Raw genomic sequence first — 20820 nt, forward strand, 5'->3', positions numbered from 1 at the left:
AAAAAAATGAGATAACTGTTATAAATCTATTAGTGTGGCCAAAGTCCAAAACACTGACAACACCAAATACTGGTAGGATGTGAAGCAACAGAAGCTCTCATTCATTGCTGATGAGAATGAAAAATGATACAGCCACTTTAAAAGACAGTTTGGCAGTTTCTTATACAACTAAATATACTCTTACCATATAATCCAGCAATTGTGCTCCTTGGTATTTACCCAAAGGAGTTGAAAACTTAAGTCCACACAAAAACCTGCACACAGATGTTTACAGCAACTTTATTCATAGCCAAAACTCAGAAGCAACCAAGATATCCTTCAGTAGGTGAGTGTATAAACAAACCGTGGCTCATCCAGGGAATGGATTATTAGTCAGTGCTAAAAAGATATGAACTATCGAGCCGTGAAAAACATGGAGAAAACATAAACATATACAGCTAAGTGGAAGAAGCCAATCTGAAAAGGTTACATACTGTATGATTCCAACTTTGACATTCTGGAAAAGGCAAAACTATGGAGACAGTGAAACGATTAGTTGTTTCTAGTTAGAAGGGTGAGATAAATAATTGGAGCACAGAGGATTTTTAAGATAATGAAATTATTCCGTATTAAACTACAATGGTGGATACATGTCACTATACATTTGTAAAAACCCAGTCAATGTACAATACCAAGAGTAAACCCTAATGTAAACTATGGACTTCGGGTAATAATGATGGGTCAATGTAGATTCATCAACTGAAACAAATAGATCACTGTGGTGTAGGAAGTCAACAGCGCCGAGGCAGTGCATGTGTGGGGATGGGGGTATTTGGGAATTCTCCGAAATTTCTGCTCAATTTTGCTTTGAACCCAAAACTCCTCTAAAAAAATAAAGTTTATTAGAAGTGTAAAAGTTTAAAGAAATTGTTTAAAAGTTTCCAAAGTCCTAAATTACATAACATTTTCTCCTTACTTCATAAAGACAAATATGGGGATTGATATAATATCAAGAAATCCAGATTTATATCAAAGAATGAAAATTACTAAAGTGAACAAATGAAACAGAAATTGGGCCTCTGGAATTTAAGACAATTATACCTGACAATAATTCTAAAGAAGCCATCAGATGGTATTCATCTTGAAGAGCCTCCTGCCTCCTGTAGGTTGTCAGCTAAAGAGTACTCATGAGATGAGGTTATATCTTATCCCATTCAAACTGAAAGTGTTTGTTAACATAAAAGAACTATGATGTGTGGGTGAAAGGGTTGCCTTTGCCACCTTGGAGCAGCACCATAATACATGAGAAAATTTGAATGTTAATTTTGCCTTTTACTCAGAAAAGAATCAAAAGGATATGAGTATCTCTACCCCTTTCTATTAAAAGTACAGGATGTCATAGTCATTTAAAATGTTTTTTTCTTAAAAAATGCACAGGCATACCTCCAAGATACTGCAGGCTCGGTTCCAGACCACCAATATAAAGTGAATATCACAATAAAGTAAGTCACACGAATTTTTTGTTTCCCAGTGCATGTAGAAGTTATGTCTACACTATCCTGTAGTCTATTAAGTGTCCAATAGCATTATGTCTAAAAAAAAAAAAAAGTACAAACCTTAATTTAAAAAATACTTCATCGCTAAAGAAAATGCTAACCATCACCTGAGCCTTCAGCCAGACATAATCTTTTTTGCTGGTCGAGGGTTATGAAATATTTTGAGAATTATCAAAATGTGACACAGACATATAGAGTGAGCAAATGTTGTTAGGAAAAAATGGGACTGATAAACTTGCTGGATGCAGGGTTACCATAAACCTTCAATTTGTAAAAAATGCAGTCTCTGTGAAGCACAATAAAGCAAAGTTCAATAAAGCAGTATATGCTTGTAACATATTCATTACCATTTTATTAATTCTCTAACAAATACAACACTGAAATTATTTAGTATAACCTTGTGAAACCTGTATTTTCCCAACTGTGAACTTCTACAGTTCAAGATTTATAGCTTTCCACTGTAATGGACATTAAATTTCATTTTAACAACAGCCAAGATGTTTTGATTCAAACGCAATTGTTTTTAAAAACAAATAAGAAATGCAGTATCTCTACAGCATCCAGGGTTTCTTTGTTATTTAAAATATCCTCCATTTTAAGTAGATTAACTGTTTCTTGTACATAAATTGCCAACTAACAGCAAAATTCCGCAGACAACTTTGTTCTAAAAATTATTTTCAGACAGATTATACAGTCATCCCTCAGCATCCGTGGGGATCCCCAGCCGCTATTAAAATCCAAGGATGCTCAAGTTCCTTATATAAAATGGTACAGTATGATCTTATACTATACGCATATCCTCCCTTATACTTTAAACCATCTCTTGATTACCTATAACACCTAATACAATGCAAATGCTACGTCAATAGTTGCCAGCTTCAGTAAATTCAAGTTTTGCTTTTTGGAACTTTGGAATTTTTCTTTTCTCAAATATTTTTGATCTATGGTTGGTTCGTGGGTGTGGGACCTGAGGATATGGAGGGCCGACTGTACCTTTTTACTTTATTCCTACCAACACCTTATGTACTTCAGGGACTATTATCTACCTGGATGTTAGTGCAGCCACCTTCTAACTGGGTTCACCACCTCCAATCTAATCTCTCTTTGCTCCAATCCGTGTACATAGCAAAATATCACAGCACTTGATTTATTTTTCTTTCTCTTGACAGGAGTTTAACCTAGAGACTTGTGCTCAAGTACTATTTTGCAACAGTAAATAGTCTTCAATACTGTGCTTTCACATTCTGATCTGAGTGTAAAATTATTTTTGCTACTACTGTTTGTTAACTACAATGTTTGGTGATATAAATTAAAGGAAATATTACACTTGGTAGGTTTTAAGACAGATAAAATTTGCTGTAAATAATAAGCAAAAGGCATTCAGAAAAAAAATCATACTAGGCCTCCACCTCCCAAAAGAATTAATAATCACTGGAATATACATACCTTGTGAAATACAGGAGAGTATCATCAGCATAATAGAAGAATTTTACTAAATTACCATAAAGATGACCGAGTTACTAGGCGCACATACCAGATGTTTTCACAGACACTGTGAAACTTGTTATATTTGTGTTATGTAAATGCTGCTGACCTGTTGGTTATATAACCAAATATTCTAGTAGGCAAAAAAATGCCATAACATAACATTTCATTATGTTTTTTTTGAAGGCAAAAAATGGTCAGTCACCTTCCCTTCAATCTGCTTATCTGCAGCGCCTGGTACAGAGTGAGTACATACCAAGTGTTTATTCGCTGAACGAAGAAATATCCCCAAGGACATAATTACGCCTGCCTCAGCTTCAGTTCTTCCCACTGTTTCCTGATATCCCTGACTGAATGAAGGTTGCCTCACTTTCCCAATCCCCTGTATAACTCTTACAGCTTTTACCACACTAGGTCTACACCACAGATATTTTGAAGGCATCTAAGCCCCTAGCTAAACTATAAAATCTTTGAAAAAGGATGGTGTCTGACTTATCCTTTAGCCCTAATATTACCAATATAACTATCAGCTCCCCAGTCCAAGGAGTGTATTTTGAAAAAGTATTTTTAGTATTATAATTTCAAATTTGTAAAAATGAAAACTCAACATGTTTTCCTAACAAATAAGCACAAAACATGCAACTTGACCAGGCCTTCTGGCTGCTAGAAATATGATAAAATGGGGCCGGAGGAGGAAGCACAGCAGATTCTCTCAGGGTACTGCTTTCTGAATTTACCCAAATGGGACATTTATTTTAAAATGCTCAGAAACATTGCTTTTTTTCCCCCTTAAAACATTAGGCAAAGTGTCTTGCTTTTAGTAGGCGCCTATCGCATATTTGATGAATGGAATTTCTTATTTGGGGACAAAAACACAAACACTTTAAAACAGAAGAAAAAAAGAAATACTTCACATACCAAGATATGACTTTGCTAGAGAAAAAAAATATGTTCTTTTTAAAGACGTAATAATAGCATTTTCTCCAATACTTTAGACTCGTGAGAAATTTTCTAGTATTTAAAAATGGTACCAGGAGTCCCATTAATTCTATCAGAAATCTCAAATTGATGTGAATAACATCCTGGCTTCATAGAATAGAAAAGAATTTGAGAGATGTCTAACAAATTTTTCATCTGTACCCATGGCCTCATTCTCTTTGAGAAAAATAAGGCTTAGAGAAAAGATACTGTTAAATGTTTAGCCCTGGGTAGCTTTGAGACTGAAACTCAAATCTTTTCATTCTGGGTCAGCATGCTTTCCATTGAGCCTTAATCTAGTCTATTTTAGTTCCCTATTGAGATTACCAAAATTCAACCCAAGTGTCATTCTCTTACACATTTACTTAAAGTGTGATATATCTATACGTCATTGTGTACATTCACCCAACAAGCACATAATACAGATCTTCTCTGACATATAGATCCTGAAATATACATGCCATATTCAAATGACTGTCCTTGTCAAGGCCTTTCTTCCTATCAGTCCTAGAAATGGACTGGATCTGCTTTATTTCCTAAGGCCAATGGCTCTGCCTTTAGGCTTCTCCCTTGAGGACTGTAATTCTAGCTCCATTACTTCACTGTCTTATCTTCTGTTAGATTTCAGATAAATCCACATCTTTTGCCTCCCAGAGTTGCTGAGATGTGTTTAAAAACCCTTCTAGGCACAGACCTTGACAAAAATGATTCTAAAAAATCAGGCAGTTCAATATTTGCTGTGAAGATATCTTTGCTTTCATGCAGGCCTTTCCCACTGATTCCTGAGTCTATTTGCAAAATTGACTATTAACGCTTTGTAGTTGGAAACAGTGGATAGATATCTGAATAAAAAATATAAATTAAAAGTAACAAAAAGACATCTTTTTTTTTTTCATAGAACTCATGGCCCCTTCTGTTTTGCTTTTTAGAAAAGGAAAGAATTCCATTAGAAGAAGACTCAACACACCTATAAAAATAGAACTTCCCATTAGATTCTGAATAGCTGACATTCCACAGGAAGTATGCACAAGTACCACATTGCCAAAACCATCATCAAAAGGACAAACACAGAGAACATTCCTTCTTCAGGAATTCAAGTCGTTATTTTATCTTGGAACTGATTGGCAAAGTGACTTCCAATTTTTCCATGAGTATTTCATTGATATCTTTAAGAGCATACTTTTCTTAACTATGTTTAAAATGTGCATTTTTCTAAAGCTACTTACTTTTCTTCTTCCTAGAATACCACCACCACAATTAAATAATTTAGAGGAATTATTTATTTATATTTGTTATAATCTCTTTTTAGTCATTGAAAATCTACACTTTTAGCCATTGATTTCCAACTGTCTCTAAAGCTGGGTGCTTTACTGGATTGTGTTTAACTAGTTTATTAATCTCATTTACTGGAAAAGCATTTTGATGAGAATTACTGATAACTCTCCTCTTAAACTTTAAACATTGAAGAATAATTGCAACAGATTTCAAAATAACAGCAGATTTCATGTTACTATGGTTCAAACGTAAACTCTACATTTTGGTTTCAGAGACATTAATAGCACAAACAAATATCATTGCTTCAGATATGATCCACTGTAATTGAAAATCTTATTTTGTTTTCACATGAAATGCTTTCTTTATATGTTCTGCACCAATTACTAAGTGCTGAATTTTTTAAAAAATGGTGCACTTTAAAAATAAACTTTATTCTAAACAATGTGATTCTTATCATTCCCTCCACTTAGTAAGGAAATCTTACCTTTAAAAATCTATAAAATTTAAAACATGGATATAAATAACTTGATGACTGTGGAAAAGCGGCATGGCATGGGAAGAAGGATGTCTCCTTCTTTTATATTTGGCCTAACACTGAATTGCTTTTTGGAGCTGAAGGGGATCAGAATATGCCCTGCCAAAATATGCCACTTTGGCATAAGGATGATATTGAGCTAAAGGCAAGTGAGAATCAGCAAATACAGGAAGAATTCTCTACTCCACGCCCTTAATCTGCCTAAAAGCAGGACATAAATTTCCCTTTGAGGAAGGTGTCTGCTTCCATCTAAGCAATTCTTACCATCTAAGACAAGGAGTTGACACCCTGAGTCTAATTGCTTCTTTCAATTTCATGTCTTTGCTGTGAGCTCATGTGCACATAAATATTAATAAAAATGTTGTGCCTTTTCTCCTGTTAATCACTATCTTTTCTCAGTTTAACTCACATGCCTTCCTTCATGCATTGAACATAAGAGGGCAGAGAAAAAATTTTTTCTCTCTGACTGAGCTGTGATTAAACCCAATTAGCCAAAGTGGAGAGGGAAGGCGGAGGGGCAAATTAGGGGTTTGGAATTAAGAGATACAAACTACTACGTGTAAAATAGATAAGCAACAGGATATATTGTATAGCACAGGGAATTACAGCCATTATCTTGTAATAACTTTTAATGGAGTATAATCTATAAAAATACTGAATCACCATCTGTATACCTAAAACTAATATAATATTGCAAATCAACTATGCCTCAATAAAAATAAATAAATAAAATGAATACATTTTAAAAATAAATAAATTAAATTAAAAAATAAACCCAGTTCTGAATGGTGGTTTAGGTAATGAGCATTAGCAAAAGTGTTTTTTTATTCTAGTATTCATCACAGTATGAAGGACATATCCCAGTGTATAATGCCATACGCTTGATTATACTGTAAAGGAGATCTGACAAATTAGACCTATCAAGAAATCACAACATGTCTAAAAAAATGGGGTGGAGGCGTTTCTCTCACTAAATAAAGAGAAAAAAACCCCACAAAAACCCAAAACCCTGTGCTCTCAGCCCTGCACAGCAGTAAAGAGGCGCTTCCCAGGGGTGTCAATTGGGGTTGAGTAGGAAACCTGGGCTTCTACCCCCACCTGTCAGTAATAAGATGACACCTCCTCACCCCTGCCATTGTGGTATCAGAGGAGGACTGTTAAAAAGATGATTTAAATTAAATTCAGAGTCTCATAATACCCAAAATGTCCAGGATAGAATACAAAATCACTCATCATACCAAGAATCAGGATAATCACAATATGAATGAGAAAAAACAATGAACAGATACCAATATAAAGATGACAGTGCTGTTGGAATTACCTGACAGGTTTTTTAATCAGCCATAATAAAAATGCTTCAGTGAACAATTATGAACACACTTAAATGAAAAAAAAGTAGGAAGTCTCAACAAAGGAATAGAGGATACACCAAACAACCAAAAGTCAATGGTAGAGCTGATAAAAACACAGTAACTAATAAAATTTTAAAAACTCAATAGATGAGCTCAACAGCAGAATGGAAAAAAACTGAGGAAAGGATATGTGAACTTGAAGAGAGAATATAAATTACCCAATCTGAACAAAAGAAATAAAATAAATTTTTAAAAAATTGAACAGAGACTCAGGGACTTATGCGACTATAACAAAAGATCTAACATTCATGTCCTCAGGGTTCCAGAAGGAGAAGAGAAAGTGAGGCTGAAAAAGCAATCAAAGAAACAATGTCTAAAAATCTCCTAAGTTTGGCATAAATCTATATACTCAAGAAATTAAGTGAATATCAAATAAGATAAGCTCTAAGAAATTCAAGGCAAGACACACCATAGTCAAACTTCTAAAAACTATAGACAAAGGTACATTTTTTAAAGCAGCCAGAGAGAAATAATACCTCTTCTTTAGGGGATAAGCAATTAGAATGATAGAAGATTTCTCATGAAAAACAGAAGAATCCAGAAGGAATTGGCCCAACACTGAAAGAAAATTACTGTCAACCTAGAGTTTTATATCTAGCAAAAGTATCCTTCACAAATGAAGAGGAAATCAAGACAGTCTCAGAAAAGGAAAACAGAATCTGTTGCCAGCACATCTATACTCTAAAAGAATGGCTACAGGAAATTCTTAAAGAAAGGAAATCATAAAAGAAGGAATGCTGGAACATCAAGAAGGAAGAAAGAACAACTGTAAAAGTAAAGATATGAGCTTTGAGAAAGACTTGAAAAGAAGAACTAGTGCAACTTGGAGTGTTGCCAACCTACAGCCACATGAACAAGCCATGAATGGAACGTGACTGTGGAAAGAACCTTGTGCAGCAGGACTGTGCGTATCCAGAGATTTAGTCTCTATTCTCTAGCAAGTATGTGGATCACCAATATGGCAGATATGTTTGGTTGCCTATCAACAGGCAAGACTTCCCTTCCTGCTACAGACTGAATTTATGATTGGTCAAAGCCAACTGCTATAATTCTATCCCCGTTACTACCACTTGGTTCAGACATGTGCATGAAAAGCAATTCTAAACAATAATTCATTATCAGCTATCTTCTGAGGGACTGCTGGGAAAGGTTTTCCCTATAAATAAAAATATATGCAATGGGATTAATGTTTCCTTTTCTTCTGCCTTTGGAAGTCACTGTGATACCTGAAAATGAGGCAGCAAACTTGAGAACATTAAGGGGAACCTGAGGGTGAGGACAAACCCACATACTACAAAGAACAAAGAGAAAGATGGAATGAACTTGGTTTCTTAATGACATCATTGGAGGGCTGAATTAACCAAACTTAGTACTAACCTGTCATTAGACACATTTTACATGAAATAATAATTTTTTTCTTATCTATTCCCCAAATATCACATTAAATGCTAGAGAGTAGTCCATCATATGAATGTACTGTAATTATGCAACTGATTCCCCATTATTGGATTTATAAGTTGGTTTTCTTTTTTTTTTCCACTATAAAGGACAATGCAATAAACAGCTTTCAGTATAAACTTTATCTGAATTTAGGGTAATACTTTCCATGTACTTTGTTCTGAGAAGGAAAATTACTAAGTTAAATGAAATGGACATTTTTGATATGGAGTATCAATTTTATTTTCAGAAAGTGTATCCTTATTTAACCCCTAGCAGCAATGCGTATGGCCTGTCTCACTATATCCCATCCAGCCAGAGGGGATGCTGTGGACTGCTCCCCAAGAGCACTGTTTTCCCTTCATTCTTATTGATAGAACCTTGGTTTATAAATCCTGATTAGTCTAAGTCAATCTTGGTGACTCCATTCTCCTTGCCAGTGATTGGCGAGGGGTAGGCATGTGACCTAGCCCTGGCCAATGAGATGAAAAATGGGAGGCTTACTAGGTGAATTTTTCATTATTAAAAAAAAAGAGAGACAATGTCTTCCACTATAAATTACCATGTCTCCATGTAATAATTTGAACCATGCCAGTCTGAGAACAAAGCCAGTGAGCTGGGCTAAAAGATGGGAGTTTGATGATGTTGTTGAACCCCTGAATTAACCAACCGCAAGTGTCCTTGAGCCTTCTTTTTATATAAGATAATAAGTTAAAAACACTTCAAAAAAATTCAATGGAAAATTATGCTTATGTATAATCAGCCATCTTTGTACCCCAAGGTAAAACTGAGAACTACTTATGATATCACAATGAACAATCCCAAAGGAAACAGACTCATAACTGTTTCCCTTATGAAGATTAACTTAAATTTTAAATAAACAATGCTGAACATTCACCTCATTTCAAAAGAATTAGAGTTGAATGTAATTTGAAGAACATTTAAAAATATTAAAGGGTCATTAATTTGGACTGTAACTTGGAGAAAAATCATCCTTAATTCAAGATCTTCAAATAGACAGCAAAAATAAACAAACACAAAGTATGTTGTACTTACAAATCAAACACCAAGTAATGGAAGCCCTCTTCCGATATGCTGTCGTGAAGTCGCACTAAAACAAAAGAAAAAAAGGAAAAAGAGAAGAAAGTTTGTGTTATATGTATGCCAACAATCAACATTAAGCCAAGACTTTTAATAGGCATCTGTCTCCTAAATTAAAATGTTAGCAACACTATTTTAGCTTCTGATGAGTCAGCATCCTTTATAGCAGGGCTTCGGTTCAGACAGACCCAAGGTTTAAGTTCTGGTTCTGATAATTATTAACTGTGTGATCTTAAGCAAATCAATTAACTTGTAATGATAACAGTACTTATATTTTATAAAACGGTTGAGAATATTAAATACAAGTAAAATAATTCGCGTATTGCCATGCGAAAACTAAATAAAAGTCAATAATTGCTATATCTCCATATGTCCAAAGTTACCAGGCTCTAGCAATTCTTCCACTGAGAGTCTCTTCCATGTCATTCCCTTTGCTATTATCCTAGCGTCTTAAGAGTCTAGTAAATGGACTCCATGCCTCTTACTCTCCCTTTTTTCTGGGAAATTTCTATATAGCACTCCCCAGCCAGCCAAAACAGTTTTTATTATGCTACCTCTAAGAGCAAGTCACCAAAATCTATTTACCAAATCATCAGCCAAAAATGTACAGCTAGAACTTTTAATAAAATAATCTACTTTAATAGATTTAGTATTAAGCATATTAACACTATTCTAGATTTTCCAGTGAGCTAAACGTTCAGTGATAACTAGCCAAAACCAAAGTTTCTCTCTTCTGAATTTAAAGTACTCATTGTTTACTGCAAAATAACCACACATGCAAAACTCACTTACTTTTTTTTCCTGCTATTTATTTTTGCCTAAGCCCCCTGACTCCCTTAGATGGTAAACTTCCTAAGTATCCAATCACTTAGGGGGGCTTGGCCTTCACTGGGAGCAACGGAGGCCAAGAAAAGCAACAAACTCATAGGACACAAATGCTTTTGAAAAGTCACCAAAAAAGGATCGTGATTTCTACTATGACCTGCCCTTAGTATTTTCCCCATGCAGTGATGACCACCATATGGAAAATGTGGATTCAAAAGAACACTTAGATGGTCACACAAGCTACTATAATCCACAAAGGGAGTTTGCAGTACCCATGAAATTCCCAAGGTCACAGACATAACAGAATGTCCATTCTTTACAATCCAATTCCATCCCCTTCAGATATCATCCTTGGCTCACTATTAAAATCTTTTCTGAATTCCTCTCCAGAAATTTCTCCAAAGTAGAGAAAGAGAGGCTTTTGCTTCACCTATAATTATGGATTATCATTTGTAAAATGTGAGTTTTCTGTTACCATGAACATGAGAAGGGGGCACCTGGGAGTGTGGCCACTGCAGCTCAGTCTGAACTCCTCTATTTGTCTCTAGAGCACACGGAATGTAAACACACTGCAGCATCCCTCCCCTTATCTTATTTGTTTCTCATAGTGTCACCCTTGAATTCATGGATGCAGCCTATTTTACTTTTATTAACAAACTCTAATACCTGTCCTTTCTTCAGGACACAGAGTTTCTTTCTCATCAACACTATCAAACAGGAACCATATTTCATAAGTCTTTGCATCCCTCATAGAGACTTGGCAAATAGTAGACAGTCTTTCGTAAAATTGGTTTTGAGCATTTACTATACCAGGTGCTAGGCATTCTTCCCACTTTTTAGACAAACATTTTCATCAAAGCTCAGTATACTTATGTCTGAAACAAAATGATTGCTATGCAAACAATTCTCCTGTAACTTTAATTGTGTGAAGGGTATTCTTCAATTTGCCAGTATCAGAGGTCACGTGCTTCATCCATAAATTCAGAGTGACACTAAAGATGAGGAGAGGGAGACTGCGGTGTGCTTACATTGCAGTCATGTGTTTAATTTGCCTGCTACCTTTGCTTAAACTTATGCCACCAAAGAAAATCAAAAGTTTAGCTCAATGATGAGTCTTCTGCACAGTCATTCAGCACAGTAAGGAACTCACTGGCTTTCTTATATGACACAGACTCACAGATATCTCATTGAGCAGCTGTAACACAACCTGTGTTTAAATGCGTTCAAATAATGGTATGGCTACTTGAAGAACTCAGACAGTTACTCTGTGAAAATAAGGTGGATTTCTATATTATCAAAGTTAAAATGAAAAGCAAAATCACAATGTGAGCTGGAGGAAGTGACCACTTTTTTCTCACATTGTCTCAAGGTAAAATCTTCAATTGGAGATGAGATCTCAGGTTTTCAGATCAGAGTTATAGAGCTAAACAGAGGTGGATATTTCAGGTCCAAGTGGAGAAGCAGTACTAATTTCTGGTTATAGCTGGAATAAAATTTTCTTAGTTTGACTACCACTACCTTATTAATACTTGGAATTCATCATCATTTGGAAGTAAGTTATTCTTTGAACAAGTCAAGAGTTGCTCAAGCCTGATAATCAAACACATACATTGTTTTGGGTCAAAACCAGTTTCACAAAAGCATTTTGTCAGCAAGTATGTGATAATGGTTAAAAATAAAAACCATCTGACCAAGTTCAATCCTTTTTCATCACACCATTCTAAAATAACTTCCACTATTTCTAACCAGCCATTTGACCAGGTAAGATTAATTCTGAATAAATTTTGTTATGATACAGTGGAAAAAAACTAGCATCATCTTTACTTGGGATAAATATGTACACATTTCATAAACCTAAACAGTGTAATAGTTATCTAGGATAAACATTTAAATTCTAAGGCACTAAGTATGAGATTTATAATGGGGAAAAAGGTGTTTCTGAGGCTAAAATATTTCCAAAGTTTAGCTGACCCAAGGCCTAATCCTTTTCCTCTCTCTCTTGAATGACAGAGTTAGTATAAATCCCTGAAACTAAACATAGTAGGGCAATGCTGCCAGTGTTATCATAATACTAACAGAGTAATTCATACAGAACAGATTGTATTGCATTTAATCACTGGTTCTCAGCTCTAAGCAATACTCCTGGTTATAAATGAGGTAGATTTTGCATTTTTAGTTGGCTGTGTTGCAAGGATTGAGGTAGTTGGGTTTGATTCACATACTGGGATGCGAATATGGCAGCTTTTAAGTCAGATACTTTTTATATTCTCATCAGCAGTTAATTATATTTCACAGCTAGAGCAAGCATTAGCCAAGTTAGGCCATGCAACGTGCCAAGCCTTCGCAAAAGAGGAATGCCAACGTTGAGTTCATTTGTTAACTTAAATATATATATATATATTTATTTATTTAATATATATATTATATTTTTATATATTATATTATATATATTATATATATATTTATATATTTATATTTATATTTATATATATATATATATATATATATATATATATATTTACTAGTTTCAGACATTGTAACAGCCAAATGGCAACACTCTAGAGAGAAATTTCACCTCAACCATTACTCCTGGCTCTTTTGTGACAAAGCTGGTCATTTCTGGAGAGAAAACTTTTCAGATAGAAAACAAAGAAGCACTGAAAACCAAACTCAAAATAAAACTAACATTTCTAGAAAACTGAAGGTAAACCTGCATAGATGCTTTGTTTTTCTTAATCCCTATTTCTTATAACATGAGTACTACATTTAATAAAACAACACCATTTTAAAAGTCTCCCCAGTATAAAAATACTAATTTAGGTTGTGTGTATTTGCAAAATATATGCACTCTATTTCTTTGAAATATGAAGCCATGCATATATAGTTTATTTTACTTTAAATTAAGTAGAAAGATAAGCAGATAAAGATATATAGATATTTCTTTTGTTGTTATTGTTGTCAAAGTCCGTAGTATTATAGCATTTATACTTTGATTTTCTTTACTTGTCTTAACAAGAAACTTTTAAAATTTGGGCATAAAAAGTTTGGAAATTTGACTTAGCTGTCTAAGGCAAACTGATCAGACACAGAAACTACAGTTTGTTCTAATTTTAGGTATTTGAACACATAAATTTCTAAAGTTGCATAAGAGATACATATTTTGACAATATACTGAGCGATATGACCCATTAATAAATACCATATAAGCCACTATCCACTACTCAAAAATGAAAATAACTTTAGTACCAGAAATCAAAAAATTGTTTCAATAACATTTCAAATATTTTTTCTGAAGTGACAAGAAAATCTTTGTAAACTTAATATTAATTAACATTAAATTATATTTAAAAGCAATTCATTGCTAATATGAAAAAGTTATTAAAGTTAAGAACTTTCTGAAAAAAGCAAACATAATTATTACATGAAAATTCCGTGGGGAATGCCACCCATGTTAATTTTAAAACTATTCTAAAAATACACAAAAAAAGCCACTGGAACACAAGATCAATCATGAAAGTCAAAGCATATCAACTCCGTTGACCATGATCTCCATTCTTATTCTCAAATTATCATCTCATTTCTTGAAGCTAATCCTAAATCCAGTTTAGATTAGCTTCAATATCTACAGTATCAGGTTAGTAACATTCAGGGCTAACTAGAAGAAATCACAATGTTTCTAACAGTCCAGATCTATTTACAAGCTCATATTATTCAAAGGAGCTTCTGGCTGGACAAAATATCTATTACTTGGGAGAATTACAATCTAGGAAGATGGTAAAAGTGAGGAGAAATGACTAATAACTGCAAACTATATGGCCACCATATAGTTTGACACTGATCACATGACACCAAAAGAACATGAGAGAACAATCAATTTCTTTTGCATGGAAGTCATAAATGACTAAATATAGAATTTCAGAGATGTTTAATGAAATAGACAAGTAAATGGATAGTTCTTTTAATAGGCTTTCCTGCTCATTTTTAATAAAATTATATATGTGCCAGGAAATTACAGACTTATTACTAAACCAAATAATATCTAGAAATATTCTTTGTTTTCTTTGAAAAATAATTTGAGATTATCTTGTTGCACATTTTCACTTCTTGGAAAAGTTAGTAATCATTTCAAGTTTCCTTTATTTAAAAAATTTTTCCTCTTTCAATTCTGCATCAATATCATTTATTTTATGTATTTGAAAAAGTGATTCCAACTTTCTTCATTTTCTCTCTTCTTGCCATATTTTTCTGCTATTCCATCTTCTAATACTTATATAAAGCTAATCAGAGATTACTCATGGATATCCTTAAACAATAGGAATATCAAGAAAGGAAGAGAAGCTATTGTCATCAGATGACTTGCATATTAAAGAAATCTCTAGATGGTGCACTTTCACACTGTACTTTAATTATAAGGACCTAACAGAGCTTTGAGCTAATACCGTCCTTCTGTTGAGTTTATACAAAATGCACACACCTACCTACTACGTATCAAATGTATAAGAGTGTCTGGTGAAGTAGACAAAGAATGGCCATTTGTAATTCCTCTGCTCTTACCTGAATAGCATCACTATAATACCCACTGTAGAATCCAGTACCATTTTACCACTCTGCCTCCTGTAATCTGGGTCAAAAAGAAAAGCCCTATTGCTGATAATTGCCCACCAGGCTGCTCCGGTGTCTCCATATTTAATCAGCAAGAAACCAACACATTAAATGATTAAAGTAGTACAGTACTTAACTACATTTTAAGATTAATCAAAAGCTATGTTATTTATGATAAACTAGGACTATCACACAGAAGGAGTCTGTATCATGCCAAAGAATGGACCAGATAAGGATCTTTTTTTTAAAGTGCAGATCATGGCAATATTTAAAATAAGAATAAAATACACTGAAGTGCATTTCACATTTAAGGTAACCACTAAAGCTTTGGGAAACTTTTGTCTGAGTTTTATACATATATATTACACACTTTTTTAAAAAAAACTACAGATCACAGAAAAATGCTTGATAAGCACTGGGTCACATGATTCTATACGAGGATCCTATAAGATCCTTTCCAACTCTAAGTTTCTACATTGCTATATTTCTGGATGACTATAGCTAATAAACAGTATGGGAAATAAACAATACATTTATTACCAATACAAGGTTGAATATAATCCCCTACATTTAAGACTTTTCCTTCTTCAACATTCCAACACATTTAAATTTAATACATACTTCATTTTATTTTGGATCTGTATTTAACAAATAACTAGAGAGAAAACTTAAAATGTTTATCTTGACAAATTAAAAATAAGTCCTTTTCAAAAATGTACTGGGCAGATGTGTTGCTTTTCTGACAACAGCCCTTGGAGAACAGAATAAATAGAAAACTTATTAGATCATCCTCTCTTTGCAACTTACTACCATATTATCTTAACACTTGCAACTGAATTTTCCCTAGAGATACACCAGCCCAAATGCTCTCATCTTTTAAACCCCTTTCTGAAAATTCACTTCTTGCATAAAGTATTTTTCCATACTTGATTCACTCCATAAGCAGGAAATAGGTGAGTTTAAAATTCTACTAAAATGTATTAAAAATGCAATGTAAAACTGTACCCGTATTATGTTATCTCAATATTTTTCAGTAACTATTTTTATACTGAAAGTACTTAAAGATATCAGTCTATTTCCTCTGGATAATATACATAAACATGAAGCACACGAAAAAGAACATACTCTAATCTTAGGCTCAAAATCGAGGAAAAACATAAAAGTTATTTATAAACTTATTCATGAGTTGGATATCACTGGAATAAGAAAGGATATTAATATATATAGCTACAGGCACTGGTATACTAGTCAGTGCCAGTAAGCACCAGGTACCTGGTAATATGATTTTGGTTAACCCCTGAATGGAACAGTTAGTTCACCTAGGTCAGTGGTTCTTTTTTTCAAGTAAAGAATAATTGCCCGTTTATCATGAAATCAAGGAAGTTATAATGAGTGCCAGACATCTCAAACATTTGGTGCATTTGCTTGCCTCATAGACGCCTCAGAGCAAACAAGCCCAAAGAACTCACAATCTTCTCCCTAAATCCTGCTCTACCCCAGTGTCTTCCATATCTTTCCAGTTGCTCAGGATAAAAAACCTCAGTGTAATTTTGACTCTTTTCTCTGATGCCGAAAATCCAATCTGAAAGCAAATCCTTCAAAATACATAAGGAAAAAAATTTTTCTAGGTTTCTACCCTGCCCCTCATTCTCCTTACCACAGCAGCCAGAATAATCCTGTTAAGAGTAAAATCTGATTATTGCCCCTTTGCTCAGAACCCTCCAATGGCTCTCCAACTGACTCTGAGTAAAAGCCAAAATCCTATTCATGGCCTACGAGGTCCCACAAAGTCCATCTCCGTCCCCACCATTTATCTGTCTGGCGTCTCCTACCACCACTCTTCCCCTGGCTCACTGCACTCCGTCCACACTGGCCTCTTTGCTGCTTTTGGAGAAAGAACTCAGGGCAAACTCCCGCCTCAGTCTTTGCACTTGCTGTCTCCTCTGCCTGGAACTCTTTTTCCCCAGCTACGTTCACTACCTCATCTCTTTCAAGTCCCTGCTCAGCTTTTCACCTGTTTTTGTAAATAAAAGTTTTACTGGAACACAGCCATGTCCGTTTGTTGATATATTAACAATGGCACTGTCAAGCTAGCACTGCAGTGTTTAGTAGTTGCAACAAAGACCCTATTGCCATGAAAATGAAAATATTTACTATTTGGCCCTTTACAGAAAGAGTCTGCTGACCCCTGGAGTAGAAGAAAAAATTGTTGAAAGGAAGAAGACAGCTTGTGAGAGGCCAGGATGTGACACAGACGATCTACATGACTAATTAAAGCCACCGACAGTGATGGTTAGAAGTGGGGAAGGAGAGAACATAGTAAGTCAGCTCTTAAATAATACAATAAATGAGTAGGGGTACCAAGACAATGGTGGGAAACTGCGGCCCTGAGTAGTATAGGATGTTGCAATCTGAGAAAATGTGTTTCAAAGATGGGATGGTGGAAGGATGGAGGTGGGGGACACTGAGGGAGGAGGTATTAACAGTGGTTATGTAAAAGCAGTGAAGAACAAGAAAACACCTGGGCACCACCAGGTTCAGAGTTATGTGGAGGACAGAGTAAACAGCCAGCACTGTCCAGTGCTATAGCACACTCAAGAGAAAGCCAGACTGCAGTTAGCACAAGAAGAAATGAACATTCAGAAACCACTGGGAGAACAGAGGGCACTCTGCAGAGATTATGACATAAGATTTGTTATTTTATAAATAACGGGAAAGGGAAAACTAATAAAGGTGCTAAAAGTTGGCAATTTTCTCACAGTTTAGATATTAACCCAGTAGTTAATCAAATTGTTGAAGATTTTCTCTTTGATAGATTTTCACATTTAGTTTTCTTTTTTAGAAGAGACATTTTTAAATACATTAATTTTTAAAGACCAAATTTAAGGAATATGAGTTTCTGTCATTTTATTACTATCATACTCCTAGAGGGTTCTAAATCCTATTAAAAATGTTTATGCATATGTCCTGTATTTATAGCACCTAAACTACTTACAGGACAATAGTTAATCTGATTTGATTCTTTCATATCATAATAATTTTAATATCTTCTTGCTCAGTTTTAATTAAGTTTTCTTCCTGGCTCTTGTTTACCAGATAGGAATGCTGGAAAAAAATGAATGAAGAAGATACATCTTTAAATTTGCTCTCAATGAAAACTACATGGCATTAATTCATTTTATTTTTTTTGATGCAAACTGATTCTGCCGTCTCTACTCCTAAGCAAAATATTATGTCAAACTGACCTTTCATCCTGAACAAAAAATATTAATATATTCTTTAAATACATTTCAGATTTATTGATAAATATTTTTACCTCTATAATCTTGACCACAGTCTTCAGTCAGAGACTCTAAGCCAATGGGATAAATGTTTAAGGAGCTTTATGAATGTTCTACCTAAGATTTTTAGGAAACAAAGTTCTTGGTAGAGGGGAGTAGTTCATTTCTTCGGTTATTCAGCTGATTTTCCTGAGTGCTACATGCTGGGGATATAACTGTCAACAGGTCAGTGGTGATCGGGCCCTCATACAGTTTTCAGTCTTTGGGACAAAATCATCTTGCTAATTTTGTGACTCTAATTCTAGATGATCAGAGTCCCAGCTAAAGCATATCCCAATAGTTAACAGTTTATGGTCATCTCACTACCCACAGCTATGGGAGCATATGAACATGTTACTATGTGGCAAACACATCTAAATAGGCCATTGGCTCTAACTAAATGCACTATAAAATGTCTTCATCTACATGGGGCTACTAAATCAGCAGTCACTACCCACTGACAAACTGATTTCATCAAACGTGTTTCCCTGATTTTTCTTTTTTCCTGAATTGGCTTGCTATTGAGAAAATTTAACAAGTCATTTAACCTAAAAGATACATTTCCTAGTAAACATTAATTTAACATCCCCTGTCACTTACCAAATCCATAGCCACAAGGCAGCCATCATTTCAAAATGCAAATCTGATTACATCACCCTTGCCCAGCTTAAAATTCTTCAATGGCATCCTATTGATTTGATATTAAGGAGCAAACTCCTTGACATGACCCATTTATCATATAATTTATCACCCAAACTGGGACACTGTGAGAGTGAAAGAGGGTGATTAATTGTCACACCGGTAAACCAGGACGGCCCTGGAAAACAGGTTAGCCTGGTCACTCTCCCTCTTCAACTTCCCTCCCTCTTTGCCTCTAGCAACAGAGGTCCTCTTTGAGACTTGGTACTAGTTCCCTCTTGTAACAAGCCACATCTTCATTGTTAATACTGTTGCTTGGCACCCTCTTTCCTCCTCTCCAGGTTAACCCTCATCTATCCTTCAGAATGTATTGGGTTGGCCAAAAAGTTCGTTCGTGTTTTTCCATACAAACAAACTTTTGACCAACCCAATATTTTCAGCATCACCTCATCAGGGAAGTCCCCTCTGGCTCCCAAATAATCTCTCATAACACTGCCTATCTCTCCTTCACAGAACTGGTCACACTTGCAATGATGCCTTTGATTGTGTGATCGCTTGACTAACATCGTCTTTCCTGCTGAACAGATCTCCTCAGATGACTACAGTCATATGCCCCTAGGAAATACTTTCATAGCATCAGACACCTCTGTTAAGAATATATATATATACTCCAACCCTGAGAAAACCATAATTCAAAAAGAGTCATGTAGCACAATGTTCATTGCAGCTCTATTTACAATAGCCAGGACATGGAAGCAAGCTTAGTGTCCATTGACAGATGAATGGATAAAGAAGATGTGGCACATATATACAATGGAATATTACTCAGCCATAAAAAGAAACGAAATTGAGTTATTTGTAGTGAGGTGGATGGACCTAGAGTCTGTCATACAGAGTGAAGTAAGTCAGAAAGAGAAAAACAAATACCATATGCTAACACATTAAAAAAAAAATGGTTCTGAAGAACCTAGGGGCAGGACAGGAATAAAGATGCAGATGTAGAAAATGAACTTGAGGACATGGGGAGGGGGAAGGGTAACCTGAGACGAAGTGAGAGAGTGTCATGGACTTATATATACTACCAAATGTAAAACAGCTAGCTAGTGGGAAGCAGCCGCATAGCACAAGGAGATCAGCTCGGTGCTCTGTGACCACCTAGAGGGGTGGGATAGGGAGGGTGGGAGGGAGACACAAGAGGGAGGAGATATGGGGATATATGTATATGTATAGATGATTCACTTTGTTATAAAGCAGAAACTAACACACCATTGTAAAGCAATTATACTCCAATAAAGATGCTAAAAAAAAAAAAGAATATATATATACTCCAAATAGACAAAAGGACAAATACATGTCCCTTGAATATTATAATAGGATGTTGTCTAACTGGCTCACCCAAGGATTATCTAATTCTCTAGGATAGTATCTTTGTTCTGATTTGTTATTTATTATTTTTTAGGCCCTAATCAAGACAGTCTGTCAACTCTGGCCCATTGGCCAAATCAGGACAGCAGCCTGTTTTTGTACAGCCCATGAGCTAAAAATGGTTTTTATATTTTTAAGTAACTGTAAAAATAAAACAAAACAAAAACCGGATGATATTGGATAGAGAACTCACATGGCCCACAAAGCCTAAAATATCTACTACTGTACAGAAAAAGTCTGCCAACCTGTGG

At 34.9% G+C, this 20820-nt stretch overlaps 1 protein-coding gene across 17 annotated transcripts in view; it reads right to left on the reverse strand.

Annotated features, from left to right (window-relative positions):
- CAMK2D (calcium/calmodulin dependent protein kinase II delta) overlaps positions 1-20820 on the reverse strand; it is a 281455-nt gene that overhangs the window by 139497 nt on the left and 121138 nt on the right. For all 17 annotated transcript variants that reach the window (XM_028168705.2, XM_057546259.1, XM_057546254.1 and 14 more), the window contains exon 4: positions 9714-9768. In XM_028168705.2, coding sequence (XP_028024506.2) covers positions 9714-9768 — 55 coding nt within the window. The remainder of the gene's footprint in view (positions 1-9713; positions 9769-20820) is intronic.

The sequence above is a fragment of the Balaenoptera acutorostrata genome, chromosome 5, assembly GCF_949987535.1.
Source record: "Balaenoptera acutorostrata chromosome 5, mBalAcu1.1, whole genome shotgun sequence".
In the NCBI taxonomy this organism is placed as follows: Eukaryota; Metazoa; Chordata; class Mammalia; order Artiodactyla; family Balaenopteridae; genus Balaenoptera; species Balaenoptera acutorostrata.